This window comes from Budorcas taxicolor, chromosome 23 (assembly GCF_023091745.1).
Source record: "Budorcas taxicolor isolate Tak-1 chromosome 23, Takin1.1, whole genome shotgun sequence".
Classification (NCBI taxonomy): domain Eukaryota; kingdom Metazoa; phylum Chordata; class Mammalia; order Artiodactyla; family Bovidae; genus Budorcas; species Budorcas taxicolor.
Window position 1 is genome coordinate 18463377 of NC_068932.1, and position 19067 is coordinate 18482443.

General features: G+C 48.5%; 2 protein-coding genes across 3 annotated transcripts in view; both read left to right on the top strand.

The window, feature by feature from the left end:
• Positions 1-19067, top strand: part of HOGA1 (4-hydroxy-2-oxoglutarate aldolase 1) — a 26598-nt gene continuing 7531 nt past the window's right edge. For both annotated transcript variants that reach the window (XR_008201426.1, XM_052660789.1), the window contains exons 1-6: positions 1-247; positions 11332-11460; positions 11653-11780; positions 12302-12436; positions 12703-12799; positions 14454-14587. Coding sequence is in view for 1 of the 2 variants with exons in the window: in XM_052660789.1 (XP_052516749.1) it covers positions 37-247; positions 11332-11460; positions 11653-11780; positions 12302-12436; positions 12703-12799; positions 14454-14587 (834 nt within the window). In the remaining variant the exon portion in view is untranslated. The remainder of the gene's footprint in view (positions 248-11331; positions 11461-11652; positions 11781-12301; positions 12437-12702; positions 12800-14453; positions 14588-19067) is intronic.
• Positions 4357-5070, top strand: C23H10orf62 (chromosome 23 C10orf62 homolog). Its single transcript, XM_052660793.1, has one exon. The coding sequence runs from the start codon at positions 4360-4362 to the stop codon at positions 5068-5070; it is 711 nt and encodes a 236-aa protein (XP_052516753.1). The 5' UTR covers positions 4357-4359.

Genomic DNA, 19067 nt, shown 5'->3' on the forward strand with positions numbered 1-19067 from the left:
GGCAGAGACCAGCTCGATCTCTAGCCTCCTGCGGAGATGCTGGTCCCCCGAGTCTGGTCCTCTGTGAGGCCGGGGCTGAGCAGGGTCTTGTCCAGGACCCTGGGAGGCTGGCCCTCAGGGGAGGGCAGGAGGATGGACCTCTCAGGCATCTACCCGCCTGTGACCACCCCTTTCACTGCCACGGCCGAGGTGGACTATGGGAAACTGGAGGAGAATCTGCATAAACTGGGCACCTTTCCCTTCCGAGGTAAGTGGGGTCTGTCCACTGCGGGAGTTGGAGGGGTGTGAATGACCCTGGTCTCCTCAACCAGCGACCAGAGGAGGGTACGCAGGCTCTGTGGAGCTGTTCACAGACAGTCGGGTACCCTGGGGGTCATTCCATTACAGGAAAGGAGCAGAGGGGCACTGGTCTGGGGTCAGGAGGCAGACAGGAAGCTAATTGCAGGCCTGTGATCTTGGAATAAAGATCATCTCCCCCAAAGCCTTGTCAGCACCCTCTTCTGGGCAAAGCCTTCTTTGGCCAGATTAATTCCTGCTCTGCACCCTCTGACTTGTTTCCCCCTTTACACAGAGGCCTCCCTTCTCTGAGATCAGGGACAGATCAACACGCAGCGCAGCCACAGGCACAATAAATGAAGATAGAAGGGGCAAGTCCCGCCCATCACCCCGCCCCGCCCACCCTCTTCCGGCACCCATGGTAGATAGCCGGCGCAGTGCCATCAGTCGCTCCATTTCACAGATGGGAAGCTGGAGCTCACGCTGATGAGATCACTTGCCCAAGGTCACTCCAGCTAATAAACGGCCGAGGTGGGATTTGAACTCAAGTCAGGCTGCACGGTCACATTTGGCTTACTCCACTGCCGACCGATGCATTTCCCCCACTAGACCAGATTCCAACAAATAGGCCCAGGTCAGCCCCAACTTCCCAGGGCTTCCCAGGTGGCGCTAGTGGTAAAGAACCTGCCTGCCAGTGCAGGAGACATAAGAGACACAGGTTCGATCCCCTGGAGGAGGGCCTGGCAATCCGCTCCAGTATTCTTGCCCGGAGAATCCCATGGACAGAGGAGCCTGGCCGGCTACAGTCCATGGAGTCACAAAGAGCTGGACACAACTAAAGTGACTTAGCACACACAGCACCAACTTGGGAATGGAGTGGTTCTGACTGGGGTGTTGCAGTGGAGCGGTTCAGAACATGGACTCTCGATTGAAACCACAGCTCAACCACTGACTTAGCTGTGAGATAAATCTCTCCAGACCTCAGTTGCCCCATCTGACACGTGGGAGTAATAATGGCCGCATCATAGGAGGGTTGGGAGGAAAATCTGAGAGAATGAAAGAGAGAGCATGCTGTAAACTGTGGAGGGTGATATTCATTAGCAGGTATGGGCTCCAATGATGGCACTGATTAGAATAACAGTATGATCGCCACTGTGGCAGAGATGCATTGTGACAGCACCCACTGGCCTAAAGGAGACCCTTTTCATATCTCTGTGCTCAGGCGATGTGACCCTTCCCTAGGACACAGTGAGTGCCCTGTGGATGCCCACATTGAGCAGTGACACAAAGGCTATTTCTGCTGGGGCCCAGCTCACAGGAGCCTGAAGGTTTCAGCTGAGGCCTGATTCTCTTGAAGCAAAGTAAGAAGCTCCTTGAATCTCTGAGAGAAGACTGGGCCTCACCTCCCAGGTTCAAGGACACTCTAGTGCAGGGGGTGGGGAGGGTGGACTTTGATCTGGGGTCTGTGTGCACCCAGACTCTTCTCTGTACCCTTGCTTCCCCTCCCCTACCCAACTCACTGCTGCAGGGGGGTACTGGGGTGCCTGGGAGCATGGCTGCTGTTACTTTGGCAGACTAGCCACCGGTCCATTTCCCATACAACATACGCAGGCGTCAGCTCCCACCTCAGCTCTCTCTTACCCCTACACACGTGGGAGCAAGGCACTGTATAGAAGAACCCAACATCCAGGGTTAGAAGACTTGTAGGAGTATATTTCTGCCTGTTACGACCTTGGAAAAACCACTGAAACTCTCTAATCCGGTTTCCTCATTTTAGAATGAGAACTGGGCCACAGTGTTCAACGCAGTTCTTCTAAGGAGCCCAGACCTGAGGCCCTGGCACAGAGAATATCGGTCTCTATGGCCCTGTCACAGCTCCCAGGATGCAGTCAGAATGCCTGGGAAAGGGGCAATGAGCCACTTTAGCTTGAAAATCTGTGTCTCTCTTGCTGGATCTTTGCCTCTTTTTGCAGCCCAGGTTTCAGGGGAACCATCACACATCCCACTGCCAGGGCGTCCTGCAATGAATTAAAGGTTCTCCAAACAGGAAATGATCAATAGGCTGCCTGGGTGGCTTAGATGGTAAAGAATCTGCCTGCATTGCTGGAGATCTGGCTTTGATCTCAGGGTCGGGAAGATCCCCTGGAGAAGGAAATGGCAGCCCACTCCAGTATTCTTGCCTGGAGAATCCCATGGACAGAGGAATCTGGCAGGATACAGTCTGTGGGGTTACACAGAGTTGGTCATGACTGAGCAAATATAGATAGGATTAAAAAAAAAGAGAGAGAGATGGGAATCTGTCTTTGAGGAATCAGTGAACAGTTAAGAGATTCTTCAGGAAGACATTGCCTGAAACTTTTTATTATTTATTTAGCATTATTAATTTGTATTAATTATTTGAATGAAGAACATTCATTTAAATAAAACTTATAACCAAAGGAAAAAAGGGAAGGGCTTTTGCGGGAGGGGCTTTTGCAGGAGGGCCATTTGTCCCTGAACTCACACCCACAAACAACCTCAAAGATGAACTTTGAGTTGTTATTTCCAAATGAGGTTGGTGGATTACCCCACAGCTACTCCAGCAGGAGCAGAGAGATGATGTTTCCCATAAAACTTGAAGCTTCTTATTTCCTTATTATGTAGGCAAGTCCATGGATTCTTGTGATGTGTCATATTAATATTTTGTGTATATTGAAGCCATTCATTTGTTATATGTTTAAAATATTACAATTTTTATAACTGTATTTTGGCATTTAAAAAAATGTGCTATATGCCCCTGGGAGTGACCCAGGCCTGTCTCTACCCTGAGAGGCCCTCGGTATAACTTGGGATTGAGGGCCAAACTCTCAATTGTCTTTAACTACAAGAGCCTGGCCAGCCAGCCCACCCATTCATCACCTGAGCTGTGTGCACTTACAGGGGAGTCAGGAGTAGGGGCAGGAGAAGGCAATGGCACCGCACTCCAGTACTCTTGCCTGGAAAATCCCATGGATGGAGGAGCCTGGTGGGCTGCAATCCATGGGGTCGCTAGGAGTCGGACACTACTGAGTGACTTCATTTTCACTTTTCGCTTTCATGCATTGGAGAAGGAAATGGCAACCCACTCCAGTGTTCTTCCCTGGAGAATCCCAGGGACGGGGGGGCTGCCGTCTATGGGGTCGCACAGAGTCGGACACGACTGACACGACTTGGCAGCAGCAGGAGTAGGCGCAAAGTCTGGGTTTGCAAGGGCATCACTAAGGCAAGAGGTAGCAGCCCCCATCCTGAAAGAGCCCCAGGGATCTGGGGCTGGGTGAAGTCGCCTATTCTGTGTTTTCTACCTTCTCAGCCCAATTGTGACCTCATGTTACTTCAGAATGAGCCCCTCCCTTTTTGTTCTGGGCCCTCTCTGTAATGGGGCTAGTGGCTGCAAGTGGAGATGGAGTGCTCTGAGCCGACAGTGCAGTAGGCCCTGCCCGGGGATGGGGGGTGGGGTGGGGGTGGGAGTGGGGAGACACGAGGCTTAGGCAACGAGGAATGGATGCCAGCCCAGTCAAGAAGGCCCTTCAACCATGGCCAGCTTGACCCAGCAGACTCTGTCCCTTGGGGACCACCAGATGAGGACGAAAAGAAACCAAAGACTAAAGGATAAGAAGGCCTGGTTTGCAGAATAGATCCCAAGCAGGAGGCGGAAGGGACTCAGAATTGGGGAAGCTACTCTTTTACTGACCTCAGGAACAGCTGTCAGAGTGGGAGAAAGGTCCTGGGCCTCAGGCCGTTCCTGTCAGGTTGGACATATAGGATTGTGTGGTCTCTCCCTACCCCGCCCCTCAACCACCTTCCTCACAATGAGGCTTATTGCTGAGGCGGGAGGGGCATCCTAGGGAGGGTGCAGTGGGGGGCCTGCCTGCCAGACGCCCTCAGAGAGCCTGTCCTTTCAAGCATGAACCAGACCATCTGGGCTCCCCCACGCCCAGTGTGCTCTTAGCTCTGCCCGCCTGGCGTGGGGTCCTGGAGCCCTTCTTGGAGCTCATCCAGCAACCATCATGCAGGGTGGTGCTGGGGACCGCCCTGTTACTGGGAGGTGGAGGCCTCGTGTTGTGGATGCAGAGGAAGAGGAAAAGGAAGACAGATTCTGAGACCACACAAGAGGTGCAGGAGCCAACAGAGAGCGAAAAATTGAATGATGAGAGTTGGATCAAATCGCACTTTAGCCGTCTTTCCGAGGAGAAGCTGGCCGCCAGCAGCACTGCTGGCCTCAACACCGCCGGGCCCAGCAGCTCCGCCGCTGCTCCGCAGCCGGACAGTGGCAGCGGGGAGGCCAGCACCACGGTTCGCGTGGAGACCTTCACCACGCGGCAAGGAGACGAGGGCATGGCCCTTCACCGGGAGACCTTCACCAGCAAGCAGAGAATGTCTGGGACTTCCGTGACCAAAGAGACCCACAAGGAGTCTGGGAAGTCCTCGTCCGCGGAGGAGGCCACGTGGGCCGCCGTGGCCGCCTGTACCAAGGAGATTGACACCAAGGGGCAGCAGCTGGCCAACTCCATGTTGCAACGGGCCACGGCCTGCCAGAACTCGGGCCACCTGGAGACCAAGGACATCAACCAGGAGGAGCTGAAGGCCCTCGAGGAGGTGGAGATGAAGCTGAAGGGGAATTTCCTCACCCAGCGGGAATCCACCGTAGCTGGCGCCAACCACACACACACCTACCACAGCCACTGCCACCACGGCCACCAGGGTTATCCAAACCACCAGTCCCACAGCCTGCCCAACCGCAACCCCCAGGGCTACCACCCCTTTAAAGCCACCTAACCACAGATGGAGATGCCCCTTCCCCCCGCAGGGCTGGCACAGAAGCATAGGCATCCTGTGTGGCCCATCTCTCTGATGGGGCAACCTATGTGGCCCAGAGTAAGATGCTGCTGCCCAAGTCCCTTCTTCCTCAGGCCCCCCACAAAGGGTCCCGAGCCCCTTCAGCTCCATGAGTGGGGTCTGCCCCTGATGGCCCCTGATGAGGGAGATTTGGGGAGAATTGAGGCAACTGAGGCAGACTCTCAGGCCCCTGAAGAACCCCCGAGAGAAAATGGGAGAGGCAGATCCCAGGAGCAGCCGAGAGCAACACACTGATGCCAAATGCCTGAGCTGAGCCAATAAAGCCTTGCATACCCTTACTCTTGAGTCTGGAGGCTCTGTGGCCAGCCCCGGGTCTGGGCCGGCCTCTGGGGAGAGTGTTCCTCCTGCCAAGTCCTCTTCTGGTAGGCTGATTCAAGGATCCCTAAATTAGCTTCTGGGGTCTTAGGTTCTGGGCATGGGAAATCTCCACAGGGCTCAACTCCCGTTTTTACCTGCTGCCGCCAGAGGAGAAGGAAGCAGCCAGGAGCTAGGGGGTGCGGGGAAGTCCAGTGTGGTGCGGGTTGGAAGTAAGTAGGGGTGGGATGTAGGTCTACAGTCCTCTTGGTGCTGCTCTCTCCCCTCCCCCACTGGGGTCGTGCTGGTGCCTCCCCACCAGCTGCCTTCAGAGCCACGGTATTGGGCTACGTACTCTCTCTCCTGGTTTATGCTGCTGTTGCTGGGGCTGGGGCTGCCACTGCTGCAGTACTACTAAGTAGGAGCATCACTCCTACTACAATCACTCGCCCTGCCTTTAAAAAATTTTTAATATTTATTTATTTAGGCTGTGCCAGGTCTTAGCTGCAGTATGTGGGATCTTTAGCTGCGGCATCTGGGCTCTAGTTTCTGATCAGGAATCAAACCTGGGCTCCCTGTATTAGGAGTGTGGCTGCTGCTGCTGCTGCTAAGTCGCTTCAGTCATGTCCGACTCCGTGCGACCCCATAGATGGCAGCCCATCAGGCTCCCCCGTCCCTGGGATTCTCCAGGCAAGAACACTGGAGTGGGTTGCCATTTCCTTCTCCAATGCATGAGAGTGGAAAAGTGAAAGCGAAGTCGCTCAGTCGTGCCCGACTCTTAGCTACCCCACGGACTGCAGCCTACCAGCCTCCTCCGTCCATGGGAAGTGTGGAGTCTTAGCCATTGGGCCACCAGGGAAATCCCTCCCTCCAACCACCACCTTTTTTTAAGTTTTTAGTACATGCCACGCTCTGTGTCATGTTACAGTACAGACCCAAGAGGAAGGTATTACATTATCTCCACTTTGCAGGTGAGGCTCAGAGGTGTAATCTTCTCAGAGGTGGCATAGACAGTAGGTGGATATTGCTGGGGTCAGAGCCCAGTGTGGCCTGACTCCAAAGCTCGTACCCCTAATCCCTGCCCTCTGCTGCTCCCTGGTCTGATGCCCACTGTCCCCTGAACTGTTGTCTCTCATAATTGTCCCTGTCCTCTTCCCACATGTCCTGACATGCTCTGTGCAAGAGACCCACAAGCCTGGGACTCTCCCTACCTCCTCTTTCTGGGTCCCAAGAAGCCATTTTTGGGGCAAATGATGACATCCCTGTTAAGCTGTTAAAGGGAGACAGCTGTCTTCCCCAGGAAACTTGAGAGAAGTCAGCTACACGGCACTGTCTAGCCCCCAGTGTCCCCTTTACATAGACATTTCTTACCATTTGTATCTATTATGGATTTACCAGTGGTTTCCAAACTGTGAGGAAAAGGCAATGGCACCCCACTCCTGTACTCTTGCCTGGAAAATCCCATGGATGGAGGAGCCTGGTAGGCTGCAGGCCATGGGGTCGCAAAGAGTCGGACACGACTGAGCGACTGTGGGCCTCAAACTCCAGGAAGGAGGTGCCTAGAATCATTGCAAAGAATGGATAAATCTATAAACACTCTAAATGTAGTCAATTGTGACTTTATGGAGCACAGTTAGGAGTATTTGAATATTTCTGACACTACTAATCAGTGACTATATAAACGTTGATATGTGTGTGTGTAAGGTACTTCATAATAAAAATCTTAATTGGGAAAAAAATGGAGCCAATCGTACTGGAAAATGTTGGAAGATGCTAATTAGACAGAAACCAAAAGCAGTTAGTTTTGGCTTCTGAAAATGATTGTTAAAATTTGTGCATTTATTTGAAAGACCTTAAATCCCTTATTTAAAACTTAATACATAAAATTTCAGATTAGCTAATTATGACTTTGGAATCTTAGCTTTTAAAAAGTTTCAAACTGGCAAAAATTTCAAATAAGGTCTGCAGTTAGCATTGTACTCATGTTCACTGTCTGGTTTTGATCACTGTTCTCTAATTAGGTATGATGACGGAGGGATGTATGGAAATCCTCTTTACCATTTTTGCAGCTTTCCTGTAAATCTGAAGGTAGTTCAAGTTAAAAGTCAAAAAATTATTGGACAATTCAGTTATGAGCTCATGTCAAAGTTTTACTACAGTTGTACTTCAAGGAAAATAGCTTCTAAGGAGCCAATTCAAGTATAAACTCTTGGTGAGGATATTTTTTATAAGAAAGGAGAATGGTTAAATCATTGTTAGACTAGATAGAAAAGTTAACAGTCACTCGCCTCTTGCCTGAGAGTCTACTGGGGGTTAGGGGGTGGCTGGTTTCCCAGATCAAGGCTTAATTCCATCAAAACTCATTAGGAAATTGCTTCAAGCATTTCATCAGGAACTTTCCTTTCTTCCTAGTGGGAGGTTATGAATTACATCATGCAGAAAAGTTCTGCCCCAGACCAGGTTTGGGATAATTTTTCTTTTATACTACCAATTGTCAACACATAGGTCAACAGGCAGTGTGCTAGGTGTCACAGAGGAGGCCAAAATGAGGCAGATGCCATCCTTGACCTAGATTCTTCTAGACTAGTGCTGAGCAAGGACAAAACACCGTGGAGTCCAGTGGGGAGGGGGTTTGAGGAAGGCTTCAAGGTCCTTGCAGCATGTGGGGGGGGTGCAACTAAGGCGGTGTTCTGGGCAGAGGGAAGAACAGGAGCAAAGGCGTACTGCAGGAAGATGGTCGTGTGTCTGGGGGCTCTGACAGTCAGTTTGGCTGGAAGGGAATGTTTAGAGATCAGCAACAGAGGAGGAGGAAAAGCCTGAAAAGTGACTCCAAAGCCTCAAGCCAAGGAGGACTTAGGAAAATGTCTGTTCAATTTCCTCATTTCACAGCAGAAGCCAGTTGGAGAAATTTTTCCTAGTCCCAACAGGTGGGGGTAAGGGAGGTTGAAGGATTCTGAGGATCTCCACTCAGTTTTGAGTAGACAGCAGGGAAGGACTAGGAACAGGCAAGAGAAGTTCAGAGGAAACATGCTCAGGGAAGACTAGATTCCAGGAAGACTTCTCGGAGGAGGTGGCAATGATGATGGGCCAAGGTGTATGATACTGACTGGAGAAGCTCCTTACATAAAAGAGATTGTGCTTCCTCTTGGCCACAGTAAGTCACCCTGTTGCTTGTGTGTCTTCAGCCTCCACCCAACTCCCCTTATCAGGCCACACTGGCTCCTAGAGGACCCAGAGTAACCATGTGGCAAGCGAGAGAAGCTTCTCACATGAGCCTCTTTCCTGTCAGAGCTGGAGGGGCTGAGAGGTCCCTGAATGCAGCCTCCCCTCCCATACCAGCCACCTTCCCCCTCCTCAGACTGAAAGTTGCCATGATCCAGTTTTAAGGTTTGAGCACTTCCTCTGACTCCATAATGACTATAGCTACTTCAGTGCTGGGTTCTATCTATTGTAGGCATTTGTAAATAGGAACTCATTTAAACTTCACATAACTTTAAAAAGGGCACTAAAATTACCCCCATTTTCCAGTTGAGGAAGCTGAAGTTTGATTAAGCTATTTGCTTAAGAGATCAGAGCTGGCAAGGGGCCACACTGGGAGTTAACCTGCTTCCCCAGCGCTCACTTTCCTCATCCGCTACCCATCCGGAGTTCTGGTCTTTCCTCTTCTTTAGCCCCGCCTCCACACCCAGCGGCATACTGGGCCTGAACCTGGACATCTAGTCAAGGAAAAGGAGGGGGTTCTTGGTGGTATCACTTCACAGACTTCAAAGTGCTTTTTTTCTCATACATTTTCTCATTTGAGCCTTTAAGACAGCTCTATAAGGTAGGCCTGAAGTGCCCTTATTGTCCGGAGTCTCGGAGAGCCATGTAACTTGCCCAACAGCCAGAGGGGCCTGAGTCCAGCGCTTGCCTGACTCTATCACCCTTCCTCTTCCCCAGCCTGGACTCACTGCCTTCTTGAGAGTCAGGTCTGGGTTTGATGCTCCCTTAAGTAAAACGAGGAGAGGCCACTAGGAGTCTGGAGCACAGGGCCTGCTTCACCCACCTGCTCCCACCCCCGGCCAAGCTCAAGACCCAGCCATCCTGCTGTTTAGGCCAAGTCCACCTGTGGGACATGGAGGTTTCTGGACTTGGCCACCAGAATGAAAGGGGACTTGGCAGTGAGTGACTATGGCTGGAGAGATGTCTGCATCAAGGAGCCCCCTTCAGGAGGGCTTGGGGAGGCAGGAGCTGAAGCTTAGCCTCTAAATCCTTAGCCAGAGGCTACTGGGCCTGTCATGGCTGGACTGGAGCCCTCTCTGGGGTTGGCAACTCTGCGAGTGGGATGATCCACTGAGAAATCAGTGAGCAAGAAGAAGGCTTCTACCATGGGCTCCTAGCCTGACGTGGAAGAGCTGATGCTGAGGCGATGATCTAACAGAAGCAGAAAGCTATTTGCTCTGCAATGTTACCAAGACACGAACCTGGGGGAGAAATGCTAAGTATCCAGGAAGTTCTTCCAGCAGCCCGCTCAGTAGACTTGATGGGATAGTGAACAGTACAGAGAAAGCCTTGTGGTGTAAAGCTGACTCCCCACCAACACTGTGTCCTCTTAAGGATGACTCACGGGAACAATCTTTCTCGGTCCTAGTGCCAGGAAAATCTGTGTTTCTCCAGGGCAGCTGCTTTGCATTATCTTGATTTCTACATATCTGTCAGCTGACTACATTTCCCTTTTAGCTTTGACTGTCAGGAACCTCCAATCTCTGTCAGAACTGAATGGCAGCGATTTTGTATATTAATATAGCCCCCAATTTCTTTCGTTTCTCCCCAGTAGTCTTCTATTTATTAATAATCTTTGTGTATCGTATGCTACATTTAAGGGAAAAAATTTGGGGATGGGATGGAGAGGAGAAAGAAGAGGAAAGAGAAAGTTGAATGAAAAAAGCTGAGAGGAAAATGGTTTTGCATTCTCTTTAGATGCAGTTGAAGAGCATCAGTTCTACTAGTCTCTTGTGGATATGAAATGATTGACACCTCTAATGTTAGAAACCTCACAAATTGGATAAAACAGGAAATGCAAAATAAAATAATGAGATGCCACTTTTGATCCAGAAAATTGGCAAGAATTTGTTCTGACAACACTCAGTATTGATGTGAGTGAGCACTCACAGTTTTTCCCTCTGTGCTGCTACATATGGACTGGCTAACCAGAAGTCTGGCGCGTGAAAGTGCATTTACCTGCGACTCAGCCAGCACACACCTAAGTATCTAAACTGAGAGAAACTCTTAAACTGTTGGTTTCAGCGTTGTTTATAATAGCAAAATAGGAAATATTCTGTTATGTCAAAAGGAGAATGAAAAGTTAAGTTGTGGTCTAACTTCACAAGAGAGTATTACATAGCAATGAAAACGAATGAATCGGGGCTCTCTGTACCGCTGTGGACAAAGCTTAAAACATAATGGTGAGCAAAAATGGCAAAGTGCAGAAGATTATGTGATTCCCTTTCTATGAAGTCTCAATAAGCAAAAAACCCATTATATATTGTTTATGGCTCCAGATTTGTGTTTTAAGGGTAAAAAGGCATGAATGGGAACCATGAACACTTGAGACAGGCCAGAGATGAGGAAGAGATGGGGGGAGGTCGTCGAGGGTGCTGGGTACACTGATGTGGATTATATTATTACCTATTCTTTTTGATATGCTGAAATATCTCATTAAAACAAAAAAAAAAAATGGTGTGAACACTGTCCCTGCAATAGGGGACAACACTCTGCCTGCCTCAGGACAAAGATGGGAAGGAAATGTGTGAAAAACAGCGGTGCTGGGGAGGTAGGAACCTGGGTGAGTTAAAACCGACGGCCAGTTTTTCACAAGCAGGTGGTAGGGTCTTGCTTCTCTTGCAGGCTTCGTGCTCCAGGGCTCCAATGGCGAGTTCCCCTTCCTGACCAGCAGTGAGCGCCTGGAGGTGGTGAGCCGCGCACACCAGGCCCTGCCCAAGGACAAGCTCCTGCTGGCCGGCTCCGGCTGCGAGTGTGAGGCCTGAATGCCCGGGCCTGGCGGTGGCTGCATGTGGGGGGCTGGCTCCCTGGCCTGGAGCTGGGTTCAGTCTAGGTCTTGCTCTGTCTCTTCTGCGTCCCTCGCTTGCCTCGGTCCTAGTCTGGTCTTCTCCCTCCCGCCCTCGCCCACCATGGCCTGTAGGGAAGACTTCTTTCTTCCTCCTGTAGCTACTCAGGCCACGGTGGAGATGACCGTGAGCATGGCCCAGGCTGGGGCTGACGCCGCCATGGTGGTGACCCCTTGCTACTATCGTGGCCGCATGAGCAGCGCCGCCCTCATTCACCACTACACCAAGGTGGGTTAAGGTGGGGGTGTGGGTTTGAGGCCTGGGCCCAGAGGAAGCTGGGTGGAGCAGAGATTCTGCCCAGGGAGGGGAGGGGAGAAGCAAGGAGCAGAGTGGTGAGCTGACTTCCCATGAACAGCAGCTTGGGAGAGGGGAGGGACACCACCAGGTACCAGCTGTGTGACCGTGGGCAACTGACCTAACCCTGCTGTGTCACTCTTCCTGCCCTTCTCAAATGGGAGGAATAATGAATCTTCCTCCAGGGAGGATTAGATCAATCAAAACGAAAAGGACTTGGAGCTGTTCCTGGCACATAGCAGTCTTAAGTGTCACCCAGGATCGGTGCTTCCAGTTGGGGTGCCCAGCTCTGTGGCTTCTCACCCAAGAGGTGGGCCAGCCCGGGCAGTCCTGCACTGCCCCAGGCTCCAGCTGCCTCAGGCCTGGAGCAGCGGCCCCTCTTCTCTGCATCCTCAGGTGGCTGACCTGTCTCCAATTCCTGTGGTGCTGCCCCCCCCTCTTCTCTGCGCCCTCAGGTGGCTGATCTGTCTCCAATTCCTGTGGTGCTGTACAGCGTCCCAGCCAACACGGGGCTGGACCTGCCCGTGGACGCAGTGGCCACGCTTTCCCAGCACCCCAATATTGTGGGCATCAAGGACAGCGGGGGTGACGTGAGTGGCAGTGGCCCTTAGCCGGGGACTCCTTCTCTTCTCCTTTGATACCGACTTCAGGGCAGCTCTAGGACCTGCTTCAGTCCTGGGCTCTGGTGTGGGTTCCCTCTGTCCTCTGGGCTCTCTGGGGTTCGTCTGAATCAAGGGGGCATCTCTCTGGGACCTTGACTCTCATTCTCCCCCACTTGCCCAGCCCCCAACCCCCAGCCAGGCAGGCAGCAGAGCCTGTGGGCCCAGCTCTCACACTAGCTTGGCCGTTATTACAGGTGACCAGGATTGGGCTGATTGTTCACAAGACCAGGAGTCAGGATTTCCAGGTGTTGGCCGGATCGGCTGGCTTCCTACTGGCCAGCTATGCCATAGGTAGGCCTCCTAGTCCTCTCAGACTGTGACAAGTGGTCATGATACAGGCAGCTGGGTTTTTCTGGGAAAGATGCTGAAGGCCAGGACTGTGTGGACAGGGGGTTTTTGCCAGCCTGCCTGCTGGGAAACCTCAGAGATATGCCTTACCACTTACTTATCTGAATAGTGGATGCTTCTAAGTGACCTTGTTAGGCAGAGGAGGGTGGCTGTGAACAATCCCCTGGCCTGTAGTGGAGATGCCTGCAGTTTGTTCTAAGTCCCAAGCTCCCTGCTTAGGTGACAAATTTAGCTCCTTTAATCTCACCTTGTAAATCATCCTCTAAGGGCAGAGGCCTTGGGGCGCTTCCCACCAGTCTGGGAGTGCATTTTCCTCTCTCCCTGGGCCCAGGCCAGAATGAATTGTCAGGCCTGCAGGGTTGGCCTGGGGATCTTCAGCTGATTGATCAGACTCTGCTGCAGTCTAGGATCCTAGGAATGTTATCGTTTAGACCAAGTGCTCTTGTCTGCTTGGGGTCAAGGTCCCTGAGTTCAGACTGGATTTGGGCCCCGGAGGGGAGGGGAGCACCTGCTCCCATTAGCTAAAGCCCCAGTGATTTGAGATTTGAGTTACTTTTCCAGCGATGCAGGGGACAATGCTGCTTCATGTTCTCTCTGGTCTCTGCAGATTTTGGCTTGTGGTATATGTTCTGCATAACTCCCCTCTGACCTGTTACAGTCTCTAAAGGGGAGAGTTAGGGGAGACCCATTTATGCTTCCTTCCTGAGTGTGGTAGGTGGAAATAGCACTGGAGATCTAAGCTGGAATCTGAGCTCTGCCATTTATTCACTGACTACCACCGGGCAAGGTAAATAACCTCTCTGGGCCTGAGTTCTTACTCGGCAAAGCAGAGAGATGTGAGGATTAGAGAGCATTGGCCCTGTGTCTGTCATAGCCCTTGACACAGTAGGTTTTTGATAAACAGCAGTTATATTCACTCATGAGAAATGCCCCCTCTCTCTCCAGTCTTGAGGCCACTCTGCTTTGAGTCACTCCTAACTAGCTTTGCAATCACACTAAACAGGCTGGCAGAAGTGGCAGAACTTCCAAGATCACAGCCAGCCTGTTTCCATTGCCCAGAGGAGAGCAAAGAGGACCAGCGAGTGTTAGATGACTTGTCCAAGTTCACACAGCCAATGGGAGGAGATGCCGGGCCTCCTGACTAAGCCTAGGGCTCATTCTCCTCCCCCATGACTGTCCCAGGCTGAATTCATGGGGGGGAATACAGTTTCCATAGAGCAGAGGCTTCCCATCCATGCCATCCCCTTCCAGGGCTGATGAGTCAGGGGGCAATTGCAGGAGTGTGGAGGTGCCAACTGGCAGGTGGGACTTTACCGTGGGGGAAAGGGGGATGAGGGAAAGGAACCGTCCTTGAGTCAGCCTTCAGGCTCTGTTCCTTGCCCCTCAGCCTGTGGGATTCTATTTTGAATATGCTGGCAAGGTTCTCTCCGGAAATCTGTACTCCGTAAACTCACAGACCGTGTCTCAGATGTGGCTCACTGGTGGCCTAAAAATCCACAGCCTGACTCCCCAGAATGAAGAGGTGCTGGGGACCAAGATTTGGAATTCTCTTCGAGAAGAGGCTCTAGCTGATATTCTGCCTTTTACCCTGTGGCAGGAGCTGTGGGGGGCGTGTGTGCCCTGGCCAATGTCCTGGGGGCTCAGGTGTGCCAGCTGGAGAGACTCTGCCTCACAGGGCAATGGGAAGATGCCCAGAAACTGCAGCACCGCCTCATTGAGCCAAACACTGCGGTGAGCTCCCAGGCCATGGGCCCAGCGTGGGGGTGGTCTGTGTCCTTGTTGGAGCAGGAGCCAGTGCTGGCACAGGGGTCCCTCCTTGTTCTCTCCTCTTTCAGAAAGGCTTTTTAGAGAACATCCCAGTGTGGGAAACTCTTTGTGCCTCCTCAGAAAATCTTGACTTCAGACAAAGTCAAGCCCCGTTGGTTCTCAAACTTAAGTGTGCATTAGAATTCATTCAGGGAGCTGGTTAAAATTCTACTCCTTTAGACCCAGGAATAGTCACTGAGACAAACGTCCTAGGTGACTGTGACATAGGGAATCCTGGAACCGTACTTAGAGATACCCTGCCTAGAGAGAGGGAACCATGGGCCTTTATGTCAGCTTTATAAGGGGCCAGATCCTGAAAAATGGAATGACAGATTAATAAAGGCATGAGAAGCCTGGAGGTATTCAGAGCCCAGCTTTCCCAGGAGAGTCCTGTCTTCAAATAATCCATTCTGCAGTCAGATCGTGTACCCCAAGTCTGTGCTGGGCAAATCAAGGAGAAGAGGCAAGGAGGAATGCCGGTCAAGTGCAGGCAATGCTGTGCTGAGCATACTGGAATCTGAGGCAAAAAGAAAAACATGTGTCCTTGGAGACATGTCTTCATTTATACTTTAAATTAAACTTTTTACTCTAGTATCACTGTGGATTCACATGATAAGAAACAATACATGGAGATTCCATCTACCCATTACCCTGTTTACCCCAATGGTAACATCTTACAAAACTATAGCACAATATCACAACCAGGATTTTGACTAACATATAGTCAAGATATAGAATATTTCCATTACCATAAGGATCTCTCCCCTGGCAGCCACAAATATGTTCATTTCTGTAATTTTATCAGTTCAAGACGGTTATATAAATGGAATAAGATCATCTAGAACCTTTTGAAATCTGCTTTTTTTTTTCATTCAGCGTAATTTTCTGGAGATTCATTCAAACACATGTATCAGTTCTTTTTTATTATTGAATGTGTCCAGAAACAGCTTTGTTTAACCATTTACCTGTTGAAGGATAGCTCGTTGTTCCCAGTTTGGGGCTATTAAAAGCTGCTGTGAACATCCATGAACAGATTTTAGTATAAGTTTTCATTTTTTCTGGGATAAATACAGAACTGGTGGGTTGTATAATGTTTGCATGCTTAGCGTTTTAAGAAACTGACCAACTTTTTTCCAGAGTAAGTGTACCATTTTGTATTTTTGTTGTTGTTAGTTAAGTTGTGTCCAACTCTTGTGACGCTATGGACTGCAGCCTGCCAGGCTCCTATATCTGTGGGATTTCACAGGAAAGAATACTGGAGTGGATTGTCATTTCCTTCTCCAATTTTGTATTTACATCAGTGTAAATGTATGAGTGACCCAGTTACTCTGTATCCTCGACAGCATTTGGTGTTGTGGCTTTTTTTTCATTCTGATAGGCATGTTGTGACATCTCATTGTGGCTTTAATTGACAGTTTTCTGATGGCTCATGCTATTGAAACTCTTATAATGTATTTATTTGCCATTTATATGAAATGTCTATTTTTGTCTCTTACCCAATTTCCAACTGGATTTTTCTTTCCACTGTTGAGTTTTAGAAGTTCTTTATACCTTCTAGATACTAATCCTTTGTCAAAAATGTTGTCTGCAAATATTTCTCCCAGTCTGTAGTTTATCTTCTCATCCTCTTAACAGATCTTTTGCAGAGCAAAAGTTTTTCAATTTTAAGGAAGTCTAATTATCAATATTTACTTTTATGTTTATGCCTTTGATGCAAGTCTAAGAATCTTTGCTTAGCACAAGACTGTGAAGTTTTTCTTTTCTTTTTCCTAAAAGTTTTATGTTTTACAAGCCTGTGACCCATTTTGAGTTAATTTTTGTAAAACGTATGAGACTTAGATCAAGGTTCATTTTTTTTTTTTCTTTTTTGGCCTGTAGATATCCACTTACTCCAGCACCATCTGTTGAAAAGATGATCTTTCCTTTATTGAATTACTTTTGCACCTTTGTCAGAAATCAGCTGGGTGTATTTGTGTGGGTCTATTTCTGGATTCTCTATTCTCTCCATTGATCTATCCCTCTGCAGTATCACACAGACTTGATTATTGTAGGTGTATAATAAATCTTGAAATCAGCTAGACCGACTCTTCCTACTTTGTTCTTTTCTTCCCCAAAACTGTTTTAACTAATCTAAATCTTTTGTCTTGCCATATACATTTTAGAAAAATACTATCTATATCTATAAATACTTTTGCTAGGATTTTGGTAGGAATTGTCTTAAACTTGTACACCAATTTGGGAACGACTGACATTTTTGCTTTGTTGTCTTAAAATCCTTGAATAGGCTATGTCTCCATTTATGTAAACCCTCTTTGATTTGTTTCGTCAGCATTTTGTAGCTTTTGGCGCACAAGTTCTCTACAAGTTTTGAGAGATTTACACCTAAGTGGCTCATATTTTTGAGTGATTGTAAATGATATTGTATTTTTAATTTCACTATAAAGTATTCATTGCTAGTAGTATAGGAACCAACTGATTTTTGCTTGTTTATCTCACTTATATATGACTTTGCTAAACTCACTTATGCGTTCTAAGAGATTTTTTTCTAAATTCCTTGGGGTTTTTCTACATAGACAATCATGTCATCTATAAATGGGCATGTTTTAATCTCTTCCTTTCTGATCTACGTGCCTTTTACCTCCTTTCTTGCCTTAGTGCACTGGCTAGAACTTCCTGCACTAAGATGAACACGAGTAGTGAGAGCAGACATCTTGACTTGCTTCTGATCTTAAGGAAAAGCATTCAGTCTTTCACTGTTCAGCACAATGGTAGGTAGGTTTCTGTAGATGCTCTTTATCAAGCTGAGGAAGTTCTCCCTCTATTCCAGCTTTCAGAAAGTTTTAAAAAATCATAAATGGGTGTTGAATTTTTGTCAAATTTTTTTCTTTATTGATTCATATGATCATGTGTTTTATTTCCTCTTTAGCTTATTAATATGGTGAGTTACATTAATAATTTTTAAGTACTGAACCAGACTTGTATCCCAGTGGAATAAGCTCCACTGGCATATGATGTATAACTCTTTTTATATATTGCTAAATTCCATTTGCTAATATTTTATCAAGGATTTTCCCTGTCTATATTCATGAGAGATATTGGTATATAGTCTTTCTTTCTTTGCTTCTTTTCTTCTGTACTGTCTTTGTCTGATTTTGGTATCGGGATAAAAATAGCTTAATTAACTGATTGGGAAATGTTCCCCTCTCTTCTGTTTTATGGAAGAGATTATGAAAATTGATGTTGTATCTTTGAACATTTTTAAGAATTCTTCAGTGAAACCATCTGGGCCTGGAGGTTTCTTTTTTGGGAGTTTAAATATAATAATAACTCCATACTAGGCCTCTGCTGATACCTCACTGGCTGGAAGGGGTAGACGTGCCTCCTTACTGCTCCCCATGTGGCCTCCTCTGATACCTCTAGTGTGTTTGACAGGGTGGCCTCCTTAAGGGTGGGCAGTGGTCAAAGTTCTGACTCTTCTGCAGGGTCTGGCTAGAGTAGAGAGATAACTGTTCACAAGTTTTCCATCTTGCTCAGCTGCCCCTTCCTTGTCTTCGACCAGAGGGAACAGTCCTTTGTGGGGCTTTTCTTGTCTCTGCTTCCTGGCATTCCAGGGTCCCTGCTCCTTTGGCTCCAAGTCTGGGCCGAGGAGCTTGGCACTGTGCTGTTTCTTGGGTCCCGAGGTCGCTAGTCAGTCTTCCTTCTCTCTGCCTTTCAGACTTTTGTGTTGGTTTTTATATAATGTCCTGGGTTTTTTATTTTTATTTTTTTAGTTCTGCTTTTTGAGGGGAATAAAGAAAAGTACACCTATTCCATCTTCCTGGAAGTGAAAGCTCTAAGCAGTTTTCTTTTATTTATTTATTTGGCTGTACCAAATCTTAGCTGCAGCATGCAAACTCTTAGTTGTGGCAAGGGGATCCAGTTCCCTGACCAGGGCTCAAATCCAGGCTCCCTGTATTGGGAGACCAGACTCCTAGTCACTGGACCAGCAGGGAAGTTCCTCAGGTAGTTTTCTAAATGGTGATTTTTCCCTCCCAGGATATTAGAGTAGTTGGCAAAAAACACTGAAAAATTTTAAAGTAGGTACATTAACATTTGCAACACTTTTTCCATTTAATATCAAAAACATAACTTACTAGAATTTTACTTCTCTGGCTTGAATGGAAGCAAACACATCAAACCAACTTTTTTCCCTACATCTACTTCTAGACAAAAAAGTTACCATTAAAAATATGCAAAACATGTATAGGGGCACATGTAATTAATGGACTCAGGCTACAAGATTCTGGGCACAGTTCTGTTAATCTTGCCTTTATTTAAAACTTTGACTCTTGGCTCATCGTGGGCTTTTTTTGCATTGATTTTTACTTTTTTAAAAATATTGCATTAAATATTTGTCTCATGACTG

What these genes read in the sequence shown, in the direction of transcription:
- C23H10orf62 (XM_052660793.1), top strand. Translation starts at nt 4,360, where the DNA reads ATGCAGAGGAAGAGGAAAAGGAAGACAGATTCTGAGACCACACAAGAG.